General features: G+C 36.1%; 1 protein-coding gene across 3 annotated transcripts; it reads left to right on the forward strand.

The window, feature by feature from the left end:
• Positions 1–17910: 17910 nt before the first annotated feature.
• On the forward strand, positions 17911–23912 carry KLRD1 (killer cell lectin like receptor D1). 3 transcript variants are annotated; one of them, XM_046010770.1, is made up of 7 exons: positions 17911–18050; positions 18286–18384; positions 19593–19685; positions 19831–19893; positions 21404–21555; positions 22436–22539; positions 23496–23912. In XM_046010770.1, the coding sequence occupies exons 2-7, from the start codon at positions 18378–18380 to the stop codon at positions 23614–23616; spliced, it is 540 nt and encodes a 179-aa protein (XP_045866726.1). In that variant the 5' UTR covers positions 17911–18050; positions 18286–18377; the 3' UTR covers positions 23617–23912. The 3 variants fall into 3 exon arrangements, with proteins under 3 accessions (XP_045866726.1, XP_045866727.1, XP_045866728.1); XM_046010771.1 differs by having other exon boundaries at positions 17938–17964; XM_046010772.1 differs by lacking the exons at positions 17911–18050; positions 18286–18384 and adding an exon at positions 18991–19342.
• Positions 23913–24898: the final 986 nt, after the last annotated feature.

Below are 24898 nucleotides of genomic sequence, written 5' to 3' on the forward strand. Positions count from 1 at the left end.
CAGAATCAGACACTTGAAACTACTTTTTGACACTGGTTTTGGATTCTAAACATTTAAAAAAATTTTTTAACCTTTGTATTGTCCTCTCATTTAGCTATACGTTATTTTTCCAGATTCTCTGTGTGCCTTGCTCACATTAGCTTATTCCACTGACGTCATAATTTCCATGGTACTGAGACAGTTATGTTGCTTCAGACTTCCTCTGGTTTTTAAGTGTCATTCAATTTTTATACATCTACTTATCACCTGATTCCATTTCCATATTAACACATTCATTCATTAAACAGTAGTTATTATTTAAAATCTTCTGTGGTTTAGGCGTGATTCTGGGAGCTGTAGCTATAGAACTAAACCAAAAGATACAATCCCCTCTCTCATGTTCTTTTTTTCTGGCAGGCCTACCAGAGATAGGTAATGACAAGAAAAGAGCTTTTTTATTTTATTTTATTTTTTTATTTTTTAATTATTTTTAAAGATTTATTTATTTGACAGATAGAGATCACAAGTAGGCAGAGAGGCAGGCAGAGAGAGAGAGAGGAGGAAGCAGGCTCCCCGCTAAGCAGAGAGCCCGATGCGGGGCTCGATCCCAGGACCCTGGGACCATGACCTGAGCCAAAGGCAGAGGCTTTAACCTGCTGAGCCACCCAGGCGCCCCACCTTTTTTATTTTTTAAGATTATATTTATTCACTGCAGAGAGAGAGATATTGAGAGAGAGCACGAGCAGGGAGGAGAGGGAGAAGCAGGCCCCTGCTGAGGAGGGAACTCAATGTGGGACTTGATCCCAGGACTCTGGGATCATGACCTGAACGGGAGCTAGGCACTTAATGACTGAGCCACCCAGGTGCCCTGATATCAATTTCTTAATTGAAAATAATTTGTGTTTTTTCATGTTTTAGGTCCTGGGTGTGCCATAACTGTTTATGCACAGTTCTCTGTTCATATAACAAACCCCATTGGTTTTTTAGATGATTAAAAACCCAGCAGATGGGGATAAAAATACATTATATGTTTATTTAAAAAAATAAGAAATAAAAACTTACATACATGTAAATAAAAAAAAAAAAAACAGCAGCGACCAAGATGGATAGTCAGGAAAGGACACAGTTTTGAAGTTAGATCAAAGAGCCAATTGAGGGACTCGAAGGACATGTCTGAAATCATTACAGTTATTAAATGAGTTGTTACTTATAAAGTACACATGCATGACACATAATGTGTATTTGTTGACATTCTTAAAATAAATATATACATGCATAAATGCAAACTACTTTGAAAATTCTCCAGATCAACACTCATACTTCTCACTGATAGGTTGCAAAAATATGCAAATGGAAGAGCATTTTCCCTTTTTGTTACAAGGTACAGTAAGCACATAAAATATCAGAAACAATCATTCCAATAGGTTCTTTAGCAAATGGAGGTCATGTTGACATTTTCTACAGATGTATGTGGTTTCCAGCATCTCCATGTCTGTTGTGAATTTTTGTCATCAGCAGTAGTAATGATGGTTTAGACAGAAATTGGTAATGAGGCCTTTGGTATCAGAAGTGTTTGAAAATCTCCCTTAGCCACCACCCCAGGAGACAGTTTATAAGAGTGTAATGAGGTCCAGAGATTTAACATGTTTGAGCACCTCTAATTTAGGAAAAATCTATCTTTTTAAAAAAATTAAACACAGATACTGTGATATTTTTCCATCTTTTTTTTCTCCTCATATAGTTTCAACCACCCATATTAATTCTGACTGTTAGCCAAAGTAACTAACTTCTATTCCACGGAGGAAAGTCCTGCATGGATAGCTGGGAACTCTCTACTATGCAAAAATATTTTGTCAAACTAGAGGAGCTCGTGCACACACATAACACAACTTTCTAATGTCATACAGATCCATTTTTCATTTTAAAGTGACAAAAATAAAACACATTTGTTAACATATTTATTTTTAAGACCAGCTTCATGGGATGCCTGAGTGGCTCAGTCAGTTAAGCATCTGCCTTTGGCTCAGGTCATGATCCCAGGATCCTGGGATCTAGTCCCACATTGAGTTCTCTGCTCAGTGAGAAGCCTGCTTCTCCCTCTGTCCGCAGCTCCCCCAGCTTGTGCGCGCTCTCTCTCTCTCTCTGACAAACAAATACATTAAAATCTTTTAAAAAATAAAAATAGGTTTATGCCTTTCACTGTCTTCAATTTTGGGAAGTTTTGTCTATAATCTGGAAGTTTTAAAACTGAGAGAATATTGTCAAACTCCAGCTATTGTCAGTAACAAACTGTAACATTTTATGAGTCTCCACTGGAGGGGTATTATCAGGAAATGATTAGAATGACTTTAGTTCTAGCTTGTTTCAGTTTTCTAATACTTCTAAGCATTATTATACTTTTGTTATGGACATTATTATTTTAAAAATTAAACATTTATTTTCATAAATATCAGTAACACCATTTAGAGGAAACATCAGTAACACCAGAAATCAAAGCACATCAACAGGCTACTTTTCATTCAAAAAAGGAAGGAGATACTAAACTCCTATCCTGGTCCTTGAGTTTCCTTATTACTTTACTGGTGTCCAGAAAAAAAGTCTGGTTCCAAATCTAAACAGTGATTTCAGTGACAAAAGCAAAGTTTACTTTCCTCGCCCTCCTGCCGCTCCATCCTCATTCTCTAGCATCCGTTCTCAGTAGGACTGCTGCACTCTAAACCAGCTCAGACTCTTGCTTATTTTTCCTTATATATAGTTTAATGTTCCCTATACTGTCGTATTTCCTGCAACTTCAAGGGTGTGATGAGACATGGTATTCACATCAAAAAGTACAAATCCAGCATGACATCTCCTTTGAATGACTCCAGGACTGTTTTCCAGACAATTGGTGGTTGCAGAAAGGGAAATGGCCAGCAGGTGGGGAATAACCTTTACTTCTTATCTGACATGCAGAAAACTTGAGATAACAGCAATCTGTAGAACTCCACATTCTTCCACAAAAGGGAAGAATTAGTGATCTTCCTATTTTGCATTCTGTGTGATATCTACATTTATCTTGTCATTTTCATCTGACTACTACTAATAATTATAAAATGCCATCTGTCTTTTGTAGGTCAGCATAATTATTTTGTACCCTGTAATTTATACTCATTTTATTTAGTCATCCCCAAACCAACGAGTTAAACATATAATTTTAGAAATTGTGAAATTCTCACTGAGTAATTGTTATTTATTTATTTATTTAGGAATTTAATTCACCAAGCTAGAAAGTGTTAGAGCTTAGCTTTGAATCTAGATCATTTGGATTCCAAGGCTAAGCCTGTGAAGCTGTGTTAATCATGCTGTTTTATTCACTATGTTGGCTTAGGCCATTCTATTTAATGACTAGTTTGAATACAGAATTTTATCTGTAAATACTGCATCTCATTGAAGGAGAAAAATGAGAAAAAAAAATAGCTCAGAGTCATTAATTATAAACTCACAAAACAGTCGAATGTGTGAGTTTATCTCAAACTATAGTTGGCTCAGTTAGAGCTAACACATTCTCATAAAAGTGTTTCTTTTCTTTTACTAAAAAAAATATTAACAATGCAAGCTGTCCTGATACATCATCATGTACCATTCAATTGTCTTTTAATTTTAATGAAGTTTGAAGACAACGAAGGGAGGGGATGGGAAGAAACAAAAATTACAATATAAAATCATCCAAATTAATCTTTTACTTTTCCATTTAAAAAAATGGATGTCAAATTTTATGGTTAGAAAATTGCTGCCATTTTAAACATAACTGTAGTCCTGATATATGCTTTCCATTATTAATTTTTAACAGTTTTATTTTTATTTTAAAGATTTTACTTATTTGTTTGTCAGAGTGAAAGATAGAGCACAAGTGGGGGAAGTGACAGATAGAGGGAGAAGCAGGCTCCTCGCCGAGCAGGGAGCCTGATGCGGGACTCGATCCCAGGACCTTGAGATCATGACCTGAGCCAAAGGTAGACACTTAATTCACTGAGCCCTCCAGACATGCCTTTCACACAGTTTTAAACAAATATTAGATCTACTATTGGAATTCAGAGAAAATTTATTCGATTATATATATTTTTTTAAGATTTAATTTTTTTTTTTATTTTAGAGAGCATACATGAGCAGGGGGAGGGGCAGAGGGAGAGGAAGAGAGAGAATCCTTATGCAGATTCCCCACTGATCATGGAGACTGACTTAGGGCTCAATCCTGGGACTCTGAGATCATGACCTGAGCCAAAATCAAGAGTTAGTTGTTCAAGTGACTGTGACTTCCAGGTGCCCTTCTATTGTATTTTAAAGTTTATTATTTGTAATTATAAAAAAAGAAGATAAAAGGAAATGGGATAAAATGAAAATGTAAACAAAAAGAAGAAAATATGCATATAATAGTGGTCATCTTAAGATGAAATATCACACAGTATAAGGAAAATGTTAAAGACGGAACCAGAAGAGATAGAGATTAATAATCAAGAAGATACTTTAGAGATGAAGGTAAGTTAAAGGAAATCTGTGGTTAATGAATCAGATCTGTTATTGATTCCAAATAATGAATACCATAATCCTTTCTTAAAAATTAACATTTTATTAGGTTTAAGTGCAAATACATAATGTTACTTTTTGAATGTATTTTATATGTGCGATTTGATTGAAAACTAAGGATGTATTAAAATTAAATTAAAATTTTAGGGTGCCTGGGTGGCTCAGACAGATAAGCATCTGCCTTTGTCTCAAGTCATGATCCTAGGGTCCCGGGATTGAGTACGGCATCTGGCTCCCTGCTCAGCTAAGAGCCTGGTTCTCCCTCTCCCTTTGCCTCCTCCTGCTTGTGCTCTCTCTCTCTGTGTCAGATAAATAAATAAAATCTTTAAAAAACAAAAAAAGATTTTTCAAATTAAAATTTTAATTAAAATTGAAATAAAACTGGTTTCCTGGCTAGATAAGATGTGACAGGTCTCTTTGAAATGCTTTACATAACATATGTAAGAATGATGTATGTAAGGAATGAAAGAACATACAACTCTTAAAGAAAACAGTATAGCAAGACAATATCAAGGTTTGAAGTGGGCAAGTTCTTTTTTCTCTGAGAGAGCCTTTGAACCTACTTGCTTATCTCATACTGGTTTGGTTATCTGTTGTGGTATGCCAAACCACACTAAAATTTAACATCTTAGATCAACAAATATTTTGTTTCTCATGTTTCTGTGGGTTGGCTAGGCAGAGCCCAGCGGGAATAACTCTTCTTTCTGTTCTATATGATGGTGGTCGGCTTCATTTATGGAGCGGCTATTGGGGCGGAAGCCTCCATGATTCCATAATCCTGTCTTGCCCTTCTTGCCCTTCAGTTAGGATGGCTGCAAGGCTGAAGTCTATCTCTCCTTGGTCTTTATTCTCAAAGACTTTTTTCCCTTCATAGTTATTCATCTTCTGTGACCCCTCTCACCATGTGGCCTTGCCAACATGATAGCTCAGACTGCTTCATATGGTAACTTAGCTCTTCACAAGAGAGAAAAAGATTCAGGGCCTCTTAAGGGTTTGGTTAGAGAACTTGAGAAACATAATGTTTACCACATTTTATTGGTCAAAGCAAGTAATAAGGTCAGTTCAGATTTAAAGGGCAGGGTGAGAGCACAAGGGCCCAGATACAAGAAGATAGTATTTGGAGGTCACATTATAACTATATCAATTTAGTCTTGAGTCAATACACATGAAAACTAACGTTGAACATCTGCTGTAGCCCATTGATGTGAAGTGTCGGAGGTGCAGATAGTAAAACAATCCAAGCCTGATGTTTACAATGTTATGGGTGCAAATTCTTTATAGAATTTAACTCAATCAAAAAGAACTTATTTTCACTGGATTAGTCTGGTTCAGAGAAAAAAAATCAAGAAAATCTGGAAATAGGAATATCGCTCAAGCAGATCTACCAAACTGTATGAAAACAAATATCATATAATTCCACTCACATGTAGCATTTAAGAAACAAAACAGAAGAACAGACAAAGAAAAAAAAAAGAGAGAGACAAACAAACAGAACAGATTCTTAAATACAGAGATCTGGTGGCTGCCAGCGGGGAGATGGGTGGGGGGGATGGGTGAAACGGGGATGGGGATCAAGAGTACAGTCTCCAGGAAGAGCACTAAGTAGAGCATAGAATTGTTAAGTTGCTACATTGTACACCTGAAACTGATATGATGTTGTACATTAACAATACTTCAATAAAAAATCATAGATTTTAAATGTTAAAATGGATGTTGAACATCTAAATAAGTTGCTTGTAAGTTTTAAAAATAGCAGCCTTAGATACTCCAAGGCATGTGTGGGGTAAGTTAAATGGGAGGGTAGTCCTCTCAAATAAAAAAATAAAATCTCTTAAAAAATAATCAACCACATCCACAAGGGGACAGAGTTAATCTTCTCAAACCATATAAGCCTCAATAATAATATGTCTGGATTTTGTGCATTTTATTGGTTTACATCTCTACTTAAAATTACATTTATATAAAAGTTCAGCTCTAAAAGATAAAAGTATGAAAATCGTTGATTTAGATCTAACCACTCTAGCAGTGCTGCAGCTGATACCTAGAGAAAGTGGCCCGTTCTGAATCATGTCCTGGTTGGCTGCGCAACTGTGAAGTTCTTGTCCTCTAAGTCCTCCTTGAGCATTTTCCTCACTGCTTCTTCCTGAATATAAATGTGTTTAATTAATTAATTAATTTTTATTTCTTAAAAAATATTTTATTTATTTATTTATTTGATAAAGAGAAGGAGAGATCACAAGTAGGCAGAGAGGCAGGCAGAGGGCTGGGGGTGGGGGGATGCAGGCCCCCTGCTGAGCAGAGAACCTGATGCGGGCTCAATCCCAGGACTCTGAGATCATGACATGAGCCCAAGGTGGAGGCTTAATCCACTGAGCCACCCAGGCACCCTAATTAATTTATTTTGATGCTGAACATGGAAAACTCTAATTGTTTCCCTTTTCTCCCAAGATTTAACATTTTAATGTATAAATAATTCATTACAATGTTATTACTTTAGGCCTTCAGAACTTTTAAGGACCAAATTAGTGTTTTTATATATCAGGGGTTAAATGAGGAGCTGAAAAATATTCAAAATGACATAAATTGATCTGTGAAAAAAAACTATAATAAATCCCAAAGTGTTTTATTATAACCTCTTTTGTTGTGTTTCCCAAATTTTTTAATGCCTATCTTTTGTATTTGTGATAAAAGATATTTTTTACTGTTGACTTTTTTAGGTAAGATTCTTCCTGACAACTTCAACCTCTTCATAAACATACGAATCTGAATGAAATCAATCAAGATTGCTTTCTACATTGGCTTTGGTTGTACCCAGGCAAGCATGCCTCTCTACAGTATGAGCAGAGTGTGGGGCACCATGTGCGTCCTACTATCCCTGAGGTTCCTTGAGTTGTATCTTGTGTCTTTGTGGTGTTTGCCCTATTTCATTGCTGGACCCTTAGTGCCCAGTGTGGGTCAGGAACTATTCGTTTCTGACATATGTCCTTTTGGAAGAGGAGCAAATGTTTGCATCCACTTTGGAAGTGGGAGGCATCTCCCTTTTGGGGGGGAATAGTGTTGAACATTCAGGGGAATGGGATGGTCAATGGTAGGATGATTCTAGGAATATAACCTGGAGCTATAAATCGTGAAGCAGGGGATCTACAGAAAAAAAGTAGAGATCCAAGATAATACATTTGCTTGAAATCTCAGCTATTGAGACAGTTGAAAGAATCAACAAAGGTGTCTGGGTGGCCCACCTGGTTAAGCGTCTGCCTTCTGCTTGGGTCATGATCTTGGACTGAGCCCCACACTGGGCTCCCTGCTCAGCAAGGAGTCTGCTTCTCCCTCTCCCTCTGCCCTCACCCCATTCATGCTCTCTCACTCTGCTCTGACTCTCAAATAAATAAATAAAATCTCTTAAAAAAATAATCAACAAATACCACATCCACAAGGGGACAGAGTTAACCTTCTCAAACCATATAAGCCTCAAAGGAAGAAATAGAACGAAAGGCATCCTGCAAGTTCATTTCAGGAGTTCACTTGGTGCTTGATAGAAAACTTCCATGTTCTTTGCTTCCGTGTCTTCAGTGAGAGGGGGCCAGCCCGACATTGCACACTGAACTAACTGCATTTCTGTCCCTGACAGCATGTGGATAAATTTAACAGTGGCCACAACTAAGAAGACTGCTTGCCTTTCACTGCATACTTCCCAAGCACAGCTCACGGAGACGGAGGAGCACTGTACACAGTTGCAAGGACATTAATTTGAAAACACCTGTGTGCTTCAAGATGGAGTCTGGTATCATACGCTTCAAGAAAGCTACACTTTGCTCTTGTGTGTCTACGTTTTCAGTGAATTGCAGTGGACCCCTGCAAATAGTGGACCACTGGCCCAATTCCTATTCCCGCCGAAGCCCCTCTCTATATTTCCTGGAAATTCTTTCAGTGCTAGACTAGTGACTCCTAGGTTCTTGTTGAGCATTTCAATTAATGTAAAGGACAGAAACCTGGCCTTTGTAGAGGGGCATGACAGACCTGCCTTAGAACCATGGGCATATAGATGATTCTGGGAAGCAGGTAGAGGTTAGAGTGTGGATAACTTTTCCTTTCTTTGTAATTCAGGTATAGGTAGGCTGCCCTAATCAGTCCTTCACTCCACTGAGGGAGACCTTATCATCATTGTGGCTACTGATTTTTGCTCTTCATCAGGATATTTTGTCAGTTTAGTTTAATGTAAAGTAACAATTGACAAAACTCACAAATATATCAGTTGTAGCCTGTTAGATCCGTTATTAAATGAAACGAGACTGAGGCAAGTGAAAGTTACTTAAAGCTTTATTTTTTGATAAGTATTAGAAGTTAGACTGATCGGCCAGGGGAACAAGACGGAGACAAGGCGAAAGTTATGCAAAGATCTATTCTATGCTAAGCATTAGAAGTCAGACTGACTGGCTGGGGCTGTCTCCGAAGAGAGGGACGACTCCCAGTTTACAGGCTCAAGAATTGACTGACTGACCGGTCAGGGCCACCTCCTAAGAGAGCGACCCCTCCCCATCTTACAGACGACCTTTTATAGATCAAAAGTCTGGCCACACATAGGTGGCCACTGAGACTGTAATCATGTTAGGTCACAAGCAGGTGACCAATTGATTACAGTTTACCCTATAGTAGCTGTTTGACCCAACCTATTACTCTGGTCAGAATTGGTGCTCAAGGTTGGCACCCAAACTGCGGGGTTTACATTCTTTGTTGGTTAGGGGAAAAGTATGTGTGTTTCTTACTGATTTGATGTTTCCACCTGGCCTGACTCGTCCTTGTATTCTGGGCTCTGTTATCAAGAACTAGCCGACCTGGCCTTGTATTCTGGGCTCTGTTATTAGGAACTGGCTGACCATATTTTACTGGTGTCCCAGACTTGCTTCTAAGTAAGTTTCTCTGGGTGGGGGATGTGGGAACAGGGTCAGTTTAAGTTTTACTGCACAAACAACAAAATGGCTTTTAACCAAGATGGAGTCGCTCTGACTAAATAGGTCCTTACATAGACCACCCTTCCCCTAAACTCATTCCTTTTTATTTTTTGCAACTGTTACTTATAAGTAAATCATCGGAAGTTGGATAACTGTCAGAAAGCTGGAGCACAGCTAGTGGGTATTTCTGATTTAAAGTAGATTCATCCATTTCAGAAACAAACTAAAAACTTCTCGGCCTTCTCTAACAAAAATAACAATTCAGGATTCTTCGCTGAGTTTTAGGCATTCTTCCTTGGTATAGCTAGATTAAATCCAAGGAAGTGCTCCTGGGCTTGGACTGTGCATTTCCTAGTAACAGGGGCAGGTCCATGTCAATAGAAGAGTCAAGTGAGTACTTACACCACAACTGTGGAGACCACAGCATTCAGAGTTCCTCCCCCTGCTGTGGGGTTTGCGCAGTGACCTCTCTCTTTTTCTTTTTTCTTTTTTTTCAAGTAGGCTCACACTCAGGTGTGGAGTGCAATGGGGGCTTGAGCTTGTGACCCTGAGATCAAGGCCTGAGCTGAGATCAAATGTTGGTCGTCTAACTGACTAACCCACCCAGATGTCCCTTCACTTACCTCCTAACTGTCTGCTTGGTTATCTTTTTCACAGCGAGGCTTTCCTTCATCATCTGCTTTAAAATTTTATCATCCCTTGGGGCACCTGGGTGGCTCAGTGGGTTAAAGCCTCTGCCTTCGGCTCAGGTCATGATCCCAGGGTCCTGGGATTGAGCCAGCATTGGGCTCTCTGCTCAGCGGGGAGCCTGCTTCCCCCTCTCTCTGTCTTCCTGCCTCTCTGCCTCCTTGTGATCTCTCTCTGCCAAGTAAATCAATAAAATCTTAAAAAAAAAATAAAACTTTATCATCCCACTTCACACCTGTCCCACCTCTTCAAGTCCTTCTTCTTTGTTTTATATTTCTCCATCCGATAAACTCTTTTTACATATGTGTGATCTTATTGCTAGATTCCTGTAACAGAGTTAAAACACCACAAAACACGGATTCTTGTTTCTTTTGTGGGTGACTGTATTCACTACATCCAAAAGAGTGTCTGGCACTTAAGAGTTACCCAGGAATATTCCTTAGATAAGGAAATTGAGTCTAGCTTGAAATATCTTCAGAGGATGTATTATGCTTATTAACATAAGACTTGGGGAAAATCTTAAGAATTTCACTATGAACTATCTTTGAAATAGTTATTTTATTTTCAAAATATTGGCTTTAACACATTCTGATATCAGTTTACTTTTCCATCAAAGTTGTTCCTACTCTATCCATAAAAATTTATAATTCTCATATAATAGAAAATGTGATTCTGTTCTCTATGTACTGTTGAAGAGGAAGAATGAAGCTCATTCAGATTAAGAATGGCAATTTTAAAACATTTAGTAGTTAACTTCAATGATACAGCAAAGCAAATAGCAAAGATGTGATACTTCTGGGATACCTCAGCCTCTTGATCAACATTCTTACAAGATTCATAGTGGAATAACAACACTCAACACTCGTTTTCCTCCTATGCCAATCACTGCAAAGATTAAGAGCATCAGCTGCATGTTAATGACTTGGGAGAAAGTAAACAGAATATAGGTTATTTCTGTTCCTTTTTTAATTTCCAGCACTCTGAGGGTGACTATAACCAGGAAAAATTCATGTTAAGCAAAATTATAAAATGTAGCATATGTAATATAAAAATTTTTGATTATCCTAAAGTTACAGGAAAAAAAAGTCTTCATCACTGATAAAGAAGGTTTGTTTCAACAGAGACATAATTTGTATTTTCTACTTCATGTCATGAAGCTGACTTACCAGACCTAACTCTACAGTCTCATAGCATGTCGGATGCACCCTTCTTACATTGTTAAAAATCGAATTATGATTTTCTAACCCTTTCAATGGCAGAGATCTAAAATTAAAGATAACATTTATTCTCATCATTCTACCTGTTGGTGTCTTCCTGGAACATTGTAAACATGATATTCACATACAGTGAATAATAAATATCCTTTAACTGCTACTGACAAGTTGTAATGTTTACTTTACACTTATATCTTTCTGGTTAAAAATTTATCACTTCTCCCACCACACACACACACACACACACACACACACACACACACAGAAAGAGAGCGAGTAGAAAGAGGGAAGAGGGTAAACCTTTTTTTTTTCCTATGAAATCTAACTGCAAAGAAACTCCCCAAATTTTAAAAAGAACCATCTACTTGGGTACTGATATCCTCTTCAAGTGAATTATATCTCAAAGCATCAGTAAATTCACAAATAGATATTAATGTAAACAGATTAAAAAATAAGTTATGTTTTTTAGAAGACAGAAGGAATGAAAACAGGCAAACCAGAAAACAAAGCATATAATGGAAAGCTATTTATTAGAGGTTATACAAAGTTTTGGTGACAATTTACTGATCTGTTGAAATCTAGGTTTTACCTCCATAAAAACAAACAGTATATAGTCAATTATGTGTTCATGTATATATTTACATATTTATAATTTATTAAGTATGTGTATTATTAAACTTTAAATATATATTTTTAAATATTTTTATTTAGTTGAGAGAGAAAGAGAACACAGGCGGTGGTCTTCCTTCCTTCTTCTTTTCCTCCTTCCTTCCTTCCTGTTTTTTTCTCTCCCTCTCTTCCTTCCTTCCTCCCTCCTTCCCTCCCTCGCTTGCTTTCTTTCCTCCATCCTTTCTCCCTCCTTCTTTCTCTCCCTCTTTGCTTCTTCCTCCCTCTCTCCCTTCTTCCTTTCTTTATTCCCTTTCTCTCTCTCTCTCTCTCTTTCTCTTTTCTTCTTTTCCTCTTTCTTCTTTCCTTCTTTCTTTGCTTTTCTTGCCAAAAGAAAATGTATCACCTAAATGATGTACTTGTTTTTGTGTAACTTGATTCACTTTACAAACTAAAATTACAGATAAATAAATAAAAAGACTACTTCTCTACCAAAGAATTAGAGACATATAACATTTTTAAGAATAATCCTTTGTATGCCCTTTTCTTTCAGATTTAGTTCAGGCTACTGGATTTTGGAAATGTTTAAGTTAATTGACCTTCACTGGCTGAGAGATCAGTATGAAAACTAAAAGGTGAGTTTTCCAGACTGATGGGTTTTTACTGATCTGAGTAATCTCCTGTTTGGTACTTATGTGTCTTACTATTCTTAGGGAATTCTTTTCCCCTGTTTTTTTTTTTTTTTTTTTCTTTATGCTCAAGTTTCATCAAGAGATACTGATCACAGAGCTTTGTAATGCATATATTTTTGTCTAAGGTCAAGAAAGAGGCTTTGTGCCATTACAGATATTTAGTAAAAATACTTCAGTTTTAGACTTTAGGAAGTAAGCAATGTGTCACTAGGTGTGTTGCTTCAGAGTGAGAACCTAAACACCCACCCAACAGCTCACCACAGACAAATTGTTTCCATCTACATGAGGACTGACAAGCCACAGCTGCAGCCAACAAGTTCTCTGCAACTCTTACATGAGGTCTTATACTCTAATGGAGTCCTGTGACGGGACTTATTAATTAGAAGAGATTACGCTTTAAGAGCTGAGATTAAGAAATTTTGAAACAAATTGCATGTTTTTCCCCCACTCATTTTGGTTTTATAAACCCCTCTCTGCCCTTAATCAGAGAATGCCAATTTTTTTTTTTTAAGATTTTATTCATTTGACAGAGAACAGTAGGCAGAGAGGCAGGCAGAAGGAGAGGGAGAGGGAGAAGCAGGCTCCCTGCTGAGCAGGGAGCTGGATGCGGGACTTGATCCCAGGACCCTGGGATCATGACCTGAGCTGAAGGCAGCTGCCCAACCGACTGAGCCACCCAGGCAGCCCGAGAATGCCAATGTTTTATCCAAAATCTATGTTACCAGTTAGGACAGTACTTTGAATGCTTCTTTTGACATCTTACTTTATAAAACAGCTATTAGGCAGTGTTAAGTGTTGAGAAAATCTAAATATATCCAAAACTTCCACATTGTTTTTCTTTCATCTGAATCTGAGTAAGTGCTTCCTGAACCAGGTGCAGAATTGATTTCTTCTTTGAATTTGTTGCTTGTTTGTCTATTTCTTTTGATGGGAAGCAGTATCCTGGTACTTTTAATTTCATGGGAAAAAAAAGAGAAACATTGTTGTGTAACATCTTTGGTTAATATCCATGATCGAATTTATAACTATCATCTAAATCACAACTGTAAAATGATACCCTGCTTGTCAAACAACCATGCAGTATCTAAAACTCATAATATAATTGCACAGATACTGGGTAAAAAATACAGATTGAATTAAAACAATGTGTTGAATAAGAACTGAAAAATCAGTATTTCTTTAATGGCAAATATTTCCTCACTTGATGGAGTTACAAAATGATCATCTCAACTCCTCAGAGAAGGCCAGAGTGAGATCCTGTAAGGAACAATCCTAGTCGACTCTTAGGAAAGTTCTGTTGGTGGAACTGAATGACCAATAGGAATCTGGTTACTCAACTTAAAGTAATGTCAGGATCTTTAACTCCAGGACAAGAATATTCAAAGGGAGAAATTTAAGTGATTTCCTATTGCTAGATCTACTTGTGTGATCTTTACATCAAAGAAAGTATTGGCTAAAGCAGAATTTCTGATGTGTAAATTGCTACATCACTGAAGTAGTGGAATGTCCCAATGCTTCATTAGGATTAAATGTACAGGTACTGGGAAATGTGTACTCATACACTTAATGAGACGTTCAATTAAACGTTAGAATAGGCATGTGATACGTGCTCAGTAAATGTTAAAATGTTCTCCACTAAATCAAATCATTAAAATGAAAACTGGTAAAGTTCCAGTCACTTCTTTTGCCTTTTCTTTCACAACCAAACTTCAGGATAACCAAATAAAGGGAGGTAGTTACTTTCTAAAATATGAAAACAGGGATTATATGATATCAGTTACACAAATTTATATACAAGACAAAACGGCATAAAGCTATACACACACTCACAAGTAAGTGCATATAAAACTGGTGACATCTGAATAGTTTACGGATTGTGTGAATGTCATGTCTTGGCTTTGATATTATACTCTAATTGTGTAAGATATTACCACGGTGAAAACTGAGAGAAGGGTGCCAGGGAACTACCTCTATTTTATTAATTTTACAACTTTTGTCAATCCGTATGCATTGCAACATAAAAAGTAAAAAAAAAAAAAAAAAGAAAGATTAACAAGAAGAAAGTATAGTTATTCTCTTTGTAATAGTGACAGCTATCTTCATTTCCCTTTCTTATAACTCAGCTACACTATCCTCTCCCTAAAGTCAAAGTCTGTTATATTCTTTAATGAAACATTCATTCCACATCAGAAATAGTAACTTCAGGGGCATCTGGGTGGCTCAGTAAGTTAAACACCTGACTCTTGATCTCAGCCCAGGCCTTGATTTCATGAGTTCAAACACTGTAGTGGGCTCCACCCAGTGTGGAGCCTACTTAAAAAAGAAAGAAAGAAAGAAAGAAAAATAAATAAACAAATAAATATTTTCAGAGACAGTGGATGTGCTACACCGTAGTGGGCTCCACCCAGTGTGGAGCCTACTTAAAAAAAAAAAAAAAGAAAGAAAGAAAGAAAGAAAGAAAAATAAATAAATAAACAAATAAATATTTCAGAGACAGTGGATGTGCTAAATATTTTCAAATCAAAGCTCATGCAAGTCATGGCTCACCTGTTATAACATTTTTTCTTGATGAATCAGGACTTGAATTGATTACAATGGGTACACAAGAAGTTCACTCTTTTTTCCCTGTGCTTCAAAATGAACTTTTACATGTTGATCCATTGTGGACTCATTCATAAAGACCTATCTTAAGAAAAAAATAAAGGAAATAAAACAAAAACAAACAAATACTGAAAAGGGGCAGCAACTTCCCAAATTTCATCTTTCTAGAAAGTTAGTGCCTTGGATTTCCTTTAGATGATCATTACTATTCATTTTATACCACATTGTTTTTAGTAAAGTTGGCCACACTCCAGTATCCAAATTGGACCCCAACCGATTCAAATCAATGAATGTGTCTTATCTACTAGCCATAGAATTTGCATCTGGCCCATAATCAGTGTCAGCAAGATGGAGACGGATCCTTGGATAACTCTTTAGAACTTGACAAAAATAAGCTAGAAACGAAAGAGTTTGTAGTATATTGTTCTAGTTATGTAAATTTCAAAAATGGGCAGAATGTGAGGAAAATAAGCTAGACACAAAAGACACGAAAGAGTTTGTAGTATATCGTTCTAGTTGTGTAAATTTCAAAAATGCTTTGAATTTTTGCATTTGCAAACTGCATTTGCAGTTTGCATTTGAGGTGAAGATAATTTTGAAAGCAAGATGGAGGTGATATCTGGAAGGAGAAAGAGAATAGTATCTGCCAGGTTAGGTAAGGAAAATTCTTGAGGGTGCTGGAAATGTTTTATTTCTTCATGGGAGTGGTAGATGCAGGTGTTTTCTTTGATAATTCATTAGAATTTTTGTTTTTATTACATTTCAATATGTATGTTTCATTTTATTTTAAAAAATGGGAAGAAGAAATGTGTGTTGAATTTTTTTCTATCTTATTTAGGTTTTGTTTTGAGGCATGTCTATTACCTATTTCTCACTTTACAGTAACTAAAGCTCTGTATTTCCAAATCTAATTTATTCCACAGGCTCATGCTCAAATTTCAATTTTAATATGAGTCCTTTCTTTATTTCTTTCTGAAGTTGCCTCTCCCTTCTCTGTTTCTTTGTTCTGCTCCAGAGTGGATTGGGAATAGATTCAAGGATGCCTCTTTCGTAATGAAGCACAAATGAGAGAGAGCTGGGGTCTCCTGTGATTTCCAGAATTTTAGTATATTAGAGTAGGTAGAGAGTAGAGATCAATCAATATTTTCTCAAACCGAGTGTTACACATTTTCCATTTGGTGATATTGAAAAATACCTCAACACTGAGCTGAATACTTTTGATTTGATTGTTAGATATTGAATGAACTTTGAAAAAATTATCTGGTTGTTCCTTGTACCCTAAAGTCATTATAAAACTGATATAAGGTGCCTTACCAAATTACATGAATAACATAAAATTCAGGTTTCTGGGAAAAGGTTAAGAAACTCTTTTTTTAAAATTTTTAAAGATTTTTATTTATTTGACAGACAGAGATCACAAGTATGCAGAGAGGCAGGCAGAGAGAGAGGGGGAAGCAGGCTCTCCGCCAAGCAAAGAGCCCAATGCGGCGGGGCTCAATCCCAGAACCCTGGGATCATGACCTGAGCTGAAGGTAGAGGCTTTAACCCACTGAGCCACCCAGGAGCCCTGGTTAAGAAACTTAAGAAAATTTACAATGAATAAAAATGGACCATTATTAAATATTAAAATACAGACACTTGTGTTTCTATGAAAATAAATTGTTTTAATTATGAATAAAAATACATATTCAGCGTTCTTCCCAGGTGAAGTTTCATTTAAATGAAGTGAGTAGGTTCTTGCTTCATACTTTAGGTGATTAGAGATAAAATAGGTAATCATAATTCTAACATGAGGCTTCAAAATAGAGTAGAATTTCATTCCTACCCATTTCTTTATGCAACAACCAATTAAATTTTGAATCACAACTATTTTAATTCCTTTCTAACATTTGTTTTAAAATAATGAGGACTTTTTGCATCTCTGAAATAATATGTGGAACCATATTAGAGAGATGAATATAAAAACTAGTCCATCCTTTTAAGAAAAGAAGTTCTTGCTATGCCTGCATTTGAAACGTTAGCTGACTCTAGAAACTCTAAGACAAGTGCTTATCTACATAGTTTCATTGAATTCAGATGTCCGAAGATGGGATGTTCTAATTACTTAGGAAGAAATTGTTGCTAAAGGCATTTATGTTCTGATGTATCCTAAGATGAATACACTTTGATAGTGATTTATAAACCATAAGTGAATGGGCAGAAAGAGAGGGAGAGGAAAAGGGAGAGAAATGAATCATGCGATTACTTACTTATTACAAGAGAAAATTGTGGGGGGAGAAAAAAGAGAAAATTGTGCTGGAGCATGAGGTTAAATAGCGGAGTCAGATGACATTTATTTACTTTACTCAAAATGCAGTGAGCCCAGATTTGCGTAGGCAAAAGCAAATCTATGACTCTGTGTAATTGGGGTTGCTGGAACTGGGACTTATTTCATATGTTCCACTGTGCTTCTAACCAGGGCTTTATGAACTCCTACCATCTTAGGTCAGACATTCACTTAGTACTTGGTTTTGGGAGGATGACTCCACTTACTCTTGTAATTTGTTAAGTGTCAGGTAGTTCTGGTGTTCTTCTTAGGTCTTTTTTTGAGTTTACCTCAAGGCAGTTTTATAGAATTGTCCTCAAGGTAGAGCCTCAGGGTGTGAAATTTGAGACAAGAAAACAAAGGAAACGGTAACAAATCATCTCTATCCAGATTCCCAGTAAACTCGAAGGATGAAAACCATAAATTTCCCCTGTTTTCCAAATGATTTTTTAAGGTGATTTTGATAGTCACATGTTTAAAAAAATCCCTCTCATTTTCTTTTATGATAATCAAAGGGTTTGCATTACACAAGTCCTGTGGCAATTTCCTGTGTTGTGGCTAGTGACTTTACTGCTTCTTGTTCATATGATACATTCACCTATAGAAGATTCGAGAACATTGTTCAAATAAATAATTTTTCTCCTTTTTTTCTTTTAAATTTCTTCACGCACGAATTTTGGATTGTTTAGCCTCCAGCTCAGCTCTGTGAACCAACACGGCACCATCCTTCTTGATTAAACACGTACTGTGTGTTGCCGGCATCGAAACTGGAACATTCCTCATGGCAGGTATGTGAGTTCCGAGTCATAAAATTTTTAAAAATGAAATGAAAGAGAAAAGGCATCTCAGGGATATGGCCTAATTTCAGGGCAGCGCTTTTAGGAAGAAATGGACATTTTTAGGCTTTCCATGTGTCAGTGCTCTCCACTTCTGATTCTTTATCTGTAACTTAGAAATGGTTTTGTGAAGCTTTTCCAGCAGGTTTAAAGAGTGGCTTCTGACAATGATAAGCTCTAAACTCTGAATGCAAACTGAATTTACCAGGTTAAGTTATGAACAACATAATGTTAGCACCAAAGTAAATTAGTGACAATGCTTATAAGCGTTCTTTTAAAAACTTACCATTTGTGTTATGACACCCTAAATCACCTAGATTAATAGTATGTCTGTTTGTGACTCTTTGGGAGGGTGCTAATGTTAATGCCACATCTCCTAACGTTAATTTGTTTTAGGGTAAATGCCAAAAGCAGTAATTTTTGGTATGAGAAAGCACAATGTTCTTGAAAAAAATGGTTGCTAATATATCATAACTTAATGTATGGTGAAATGAATCCAGGTCCCCAAGGTATTACCCATATGTCACACCAGGCTGGGAGTGTTCTTCTGTCTTCTCTTCCTTATCAAAAAACCTCTACAAAGCTACAGGCAGCCGGACATTTCGTAGGTAGAGAATGCACTGAGGTGATTAGTGCATTTCCAAGTACTATTGGGCAATGATAGAAGATGCTAAGTAAAAGACTCTGGGTCTAGACAAACTTTCATTTGATTTCTGACTTGGATACTGACTAGCTTTGATACCTGGAGAAAATAACATTATTAATGGACCTGACGTTTTCTTAAGTACTTAATGGGAATCATATTATCTTGTGATTCTTGTTACGTAAGCCTATAAAACACGACTTGATGCCTGCTGATGTCTTCTTACTCTGGATCTCTAAGCTTCTTTGTGGAATTAAAAAATAAATGGTAAGTCCACTTTACTGGAACAGGACTGGTAAAGGAGAAAAGTTATAGATAATTTCAATAATGAATAAATTACAGCACATAAATATTTGGGTATTGGAGCAAGTTCTGAAGGGAATATTTTCATTTTTCAGCGTTTCATTGACAAGATTATTGGGTTATCAAACCAAAAAATGTTTTGGATTCTCTCTCACTGTATTACTTTTAAGAGCTTTGTTCTTTAAATAATCACTGTATATCTCTTTCACTACAGCTTCTCAGACCACTCCATGGAATTTGATTTCTGGCATCTTAGGAGTAACGTGCCTTATTTTGATGGCTATTATGGGAATTTTGTTGAAAAATTGTAAGTTTTTCCAGACAAGTTTGTATAAAAACCATAACTATGGTGAAACCATTCAATAATAAAAGTTTCATTTTACTAATGTGTAATATTTTATTATTTCATAAACTTGTATCTAATGAAGTAAATTTTTAATCATTTCTTACAGTATATCCTGAACAAAGTATTCAGTCAACATTGTCTCCAAATGAAATCACCGAAGCCCAGAAAGGTAGGTTCCATACTTTGGAAAGTCTTAGTTTTGGTAGTTTCTTGTTTTTCTCACACTGAGCATGATGGAATAGTACACTTAAGAATACAGTTTTACCTACTAATTGTAGGATAGTCATGTTTCATTTTTCTCTAATGTAAAAAAGCATTAAATTACATTGCACATGGGTCATTTACATATTTAAGTAATAAGGAAAATATTAACCTGAAACGACTTTTTTTTTCCTATATGAGTGCTCATGTTTAAGTAACAAATAAAAAAATAAGTTACAGTAAATACTACAGTTAATCCTAATTACCTGCTGGTTTGCTTATAGCTCATATATTTATATCTCCTCACCTTTGCTTCTGCTTCTTGCATGACTCAGAATATAGTGCAAAGATTTCTGTTATTTTAAACCCACTTAACCAGTGAAAGCCAGCTCAAAGTCCAATTTTTTAAAGTATTTTTTCCAAATGATCTCCAAATTGTCTCACCATCTTCTGTGATCATATTTGTCATTTTTTTTCCCCTTAACATTTTTTTCCATCCATATTGAGATACTATTGACATATAATGTGTAAGTTTAAGGTAATCAACAGGTTGATGTGATACACTTACAGTTGCAAAAGGATTACTACCATAACATTTGCTAATATCTTTCTCATGTCACAGAATTATCATTTATTTTTTTATGGTGAGAGCCCTCAAGATCTACTTTTTTAGCAACTTGCATGTATATAATACAGTATTGCGAACTATAATCATACTGTGTGCATTAAATCCCCAGAACTTATTCACCTTCTAACTGGAAGTTTGTCCCCTTTGACCAATATCTCTCCATTTACCCCACCCTCCAGCTCCTAGTAAGGATCACTCCACCCTACACTTCAGAACCGTTCACTTGACAAAGATTTGAGTACCTACCATGTAGGTAGGTACTTGACTTTTATCACTGAGGAGAGTAAATGTTCAAGACACTATCACTGGGAAACTGTGTAGTATCAGACTTCAAGCTCATTGTTTTATTTATCTCTATTTTGAAAATAAAATATCCAAACATTGGAATTCTCCAATTTGTGCTATATTCTTTTCTGACTCAGGAAAAAATGCTAAAATATTTTCCTTTACATATCTCTTTCATCTTGTTTATTCTTATTTATACAGCAGAGCTCAGTTTGGGGTCATTTCCTCAAAAAGGTTCTTCAGCCGCCCTCCAATTTCACTGTGCTACCCAATGTTTTAACATACTGACTTACTCTTGCATATACTTACCAAAATTATCATTAAATCTACTTGATAAATGATTGGAAATTATATTGTTCTGACTCTATATCTCAAATATAATCTCTATTAGGAAAAAGCGTTATGTCTGATTTGTTCACATTAATAGCCCCTGAACTGTTGCATGTGTAGTAGATTCTCAAAGAATATTTGTGGAAAATAGTGAAGAAATAACACATGATTTTTGAATAAGTAAATAACATTGAAAAAATTGAATGTCATAAATCATTTTTCTTTTTTCTCTTAGGCTCTGACTGTTGTTCTTGTCCAAAAGGCTGGATTGGGTACCAGTGCAACTGCTACTTCTTTTCTGGTAAATTAAAAAATTGGACAGAAAGTCGTAGTTTCTGTGCTTCTCAGAATTCCAGTCTACTTCAGTTTCAAAACCAAGATAAATTGGTATGTATTTAATTCTGATTTCCTACATTTTCTTTGACCTAGGAAAATATGCTATCTAAGTAAGCTGAATACTTTAATTTGTCTTTAATTATAGTAAATGGATGGTTATTATTTGAACTGACTTACTAATTTGCTATATCTTGAAACAATCATTATAAAACCTACATAAAATATCTCAAAGATTTATATTATAGGAATAAAAATCAAGTTACAGTCCAGATAAAGTACAAGGAATATTTTGGAGAGAATTCAAAGAATGAATAATGGGCCATTATTTTTACTCAAAAACTAATAAAATAACTTTATAATTTTTAGTTCATTAACTGGACTTACAATTTCTTTTGTAATTATATCTTTTGTCATCATTCTGGGATTTAATGTGCGATGAGTATGGAGGGTCTGATAAAAAAAATTACCCAACTTAAGAAAAAGTGAAAATTTCTCTAGCTACATTAAGAAACTGTCTTGAGTATAAGCTAAGTAGACTATATCTATGAAATTTATCCTCCAGATACTGTTAATGTGGGATCAAATTTGATTGTAATCTTCTTTGAAGGAGGTGTTCCGTGAAAACTCTTACTTCCTTCTAATGTTTTCTATTCCTTGAAGAAGTGGTACTTTGTGACATTTATTTGTGTATCATAAATGATATTTGTGGACATTAGTGAATAAATAACATAAGGAAGAAAAGTATGTAACTATACTTTCGATAAGGAAGAAAATATGAGGCATGTGGCTATGTTTTTTAAACTGGACATTAAAAATGATTTCAGTTTCTGTGATTAAAAAGCTCAATTTGATGCTGCCACTTTCTTAAAAGTATATTATTCCTGGAATACGTTCAAATTTAATTAATATGTTTGTCTCTGCTTCCAATCAGCATTTTATGAGCTCCAGTACATATTTTTACTGGATTGGGCTCTCTTACCATAAAGACAAAAAGGCCTGGTTGTGGGAAGATGGCTCCTCTGTCTCCCAGGATCTGTAAGTTTCTGGCAGTCAAGTTCCTTTTTAGCCCTGCCCGGCCCTGTCCTGCCCTACCTTCCCTTTCTGTTTTCCTTCCCTTTCCCTTGCCTTCCCTTCCCTAAAATTCCCTCCACTCCTTTCCTCTCCCCTCCCTTCCCTTCCCTCATCTTACCTTTTCTCCTCTCCTCTCCTTTCTTTCTCTTTTAGATCTTATGAGTTTATCTGTAGATCTCACCAGACACTGTAACATCTGGGAGCACCGTAGCTAGGATAACCTAACTAAGTCATGAAAATATAAAAAAGAGAGGCGATCTAACAATTTTTGCTCCATCTAGATCATCCAAATTTATGCTTAAGTGATATGAAGTTAGTGTACTTGTGACCATAAAACAGTTTTCGATTTTTTTTTTTTTTTTTGGCCTCATATAAGCCCTTGGATGCCTACGTGCATGTACAGATGCTTACCTTCGCAGAAGCTGTCCAGGGAAAATAGCATATTATTTTCTGTTCTTGAGTCTGTTATTTTCAGCATACTCCCATGTTTCAAATATTCTGAGGTTATTTTCTGTATATTTGCAAGCTTTGGTTCACATTTTCATTCATAAACATTGGATTTGCAGCCTCAGACCATGATGAATCTTATGCTTGGATTTGTTTTCCCAGACTTGATTATCCAGTATATCTTTAAACAAAATAGAAGCATATCATATATCAAAACCATTAAAAACAGCAGGAAAATCATGAAATCCTTGGCCTTAATGCTATTGATTATTGAGGCAGTAGCTGAGTTTGTGTAATACTGTGCTTTGAAATTGTGAAAACATGGCTCTTGCATAAAAATCAATCGACTCAATATGTTAATATCTCATTCAAGTGCTTTAAAAAATTCTGTCGTTTAATAAAAAAACACTATCCTTGAATAATCTCATTTCCTTTTCTTATATGTTAACATTTTATTTTATTTTTCATTACAGATTGCCATCACTTCAAAAATTAAATACAGAGAAATGCATAATGTATAGCTCAAACCAAGGTATTTTGGATGGGCGCTGTGATGATGACTCTCGTTTTATATGTAAAAAAGAGCTTATTTAAGTGTTTCTTGGAGTGGGAGGAGTGGGCAGTGAAGATTCAGTAGTACTAAGAACGTGACTTTACCTCTTATTGCTAATTATCTACTTCTGGGATCTGTACAATGTTTCAAATCATGTCTTATGATACAATTTTCATACATTTGAAATCATGTGCTCTAAAATTGGTGTAATTTGGGGCAGCTGGGTGGCTCAGTCAGTTAAACGACTGCCCTCAGCTCAGGTTATAATCCCAGATTATAACCTGGGATTGAGCCCAGCATCAGGCTCGCTGCTCGATGGAGAGCTTGCTTCTCCCTCTCTCTGCCTGCTGCTCTGCCTACTTGTGTTCTCTCTTTGTCAAATAAATAAATAAAATCTTTAAAAAATGAGAATAAATGAAACAAGATGGGATCGGGAGGGAGACAAACCATAAGTGACTCTTAATCTCACAAAACAAACTGGGGGTTGCTGGGGGAGGTGGGGCTGGGAGAGCGGGAGGGGGTTATGGACATTGGGGAGGGTATGTGCTATCGTGAGTGCTGTGAAGTGTGTAAACCTGGCGATTCACAGACCTGTACCCCTGGGGATACATATACATACATATATGTATGTATAAACATACATTATATGTTTATAAAAAAAAATTGGAAGGGGAGGCAAACCATAAGAGACTATGGACTCTGAAAAACAACCTGAGGGTTTTGAAGGGGCTGGGGTGGGAGGTTGGGGGAACCAGGTGGTGGGTAATAGGGAGGGCACGTATTGCATGGAGCACTGGGTGTTGTGCAAAAACAATGAATACTGTTACGCTGAAAAAAATAAATAAATTTAATTAAAAAAAAACTGGACAAAAAAATAATAAAATAAAATAAAATTGGTGAAATTTGTGCACCTATATCTGCCGTAACAGTGCACCAAGGTAAAGAATTTCAGGACTATTGTGATTTAATGGACATATTCAACATTAAATTTAATATATTTTATGCATATATTCTTGTGAATAGTTTTTCAGAAATTCAAATAAAATAATTTGCACCAAATGATCTATATCAATGTCATATCAGAACTTTCTAAGTCATAGTAAATTGGGAGGTCCCATCTTCATCTTACTTTTCTGGAACTTAGTTCTTTCTGGATATCTATATATCTATATGTTTCAATTTAGAGGTTTAAGTGTCATATGACAGCTCCCTCATGTGCATCATCAGACTTTAGAGGGGAACATATTTGTGTTCTTCTCTTGATGGTCCTGAGTTCTGCAAAGTCATTTTGAATCTTTGGCCAAATAGGTGTTTCCCATGTGA

Source organism: Meles meles, chromosome 7, assembly GCF_922984935.1.
Source record: "Meles meles chromosome 7, mMelMel3.1 paternal haplotype, whole genome shotgun sequence".
Taxonomy (NCBI): Eukaryota; Metazoa; Chordata; class Mammalia; order Carnivora; family Mustelidae; genus Meles; species Meles meles.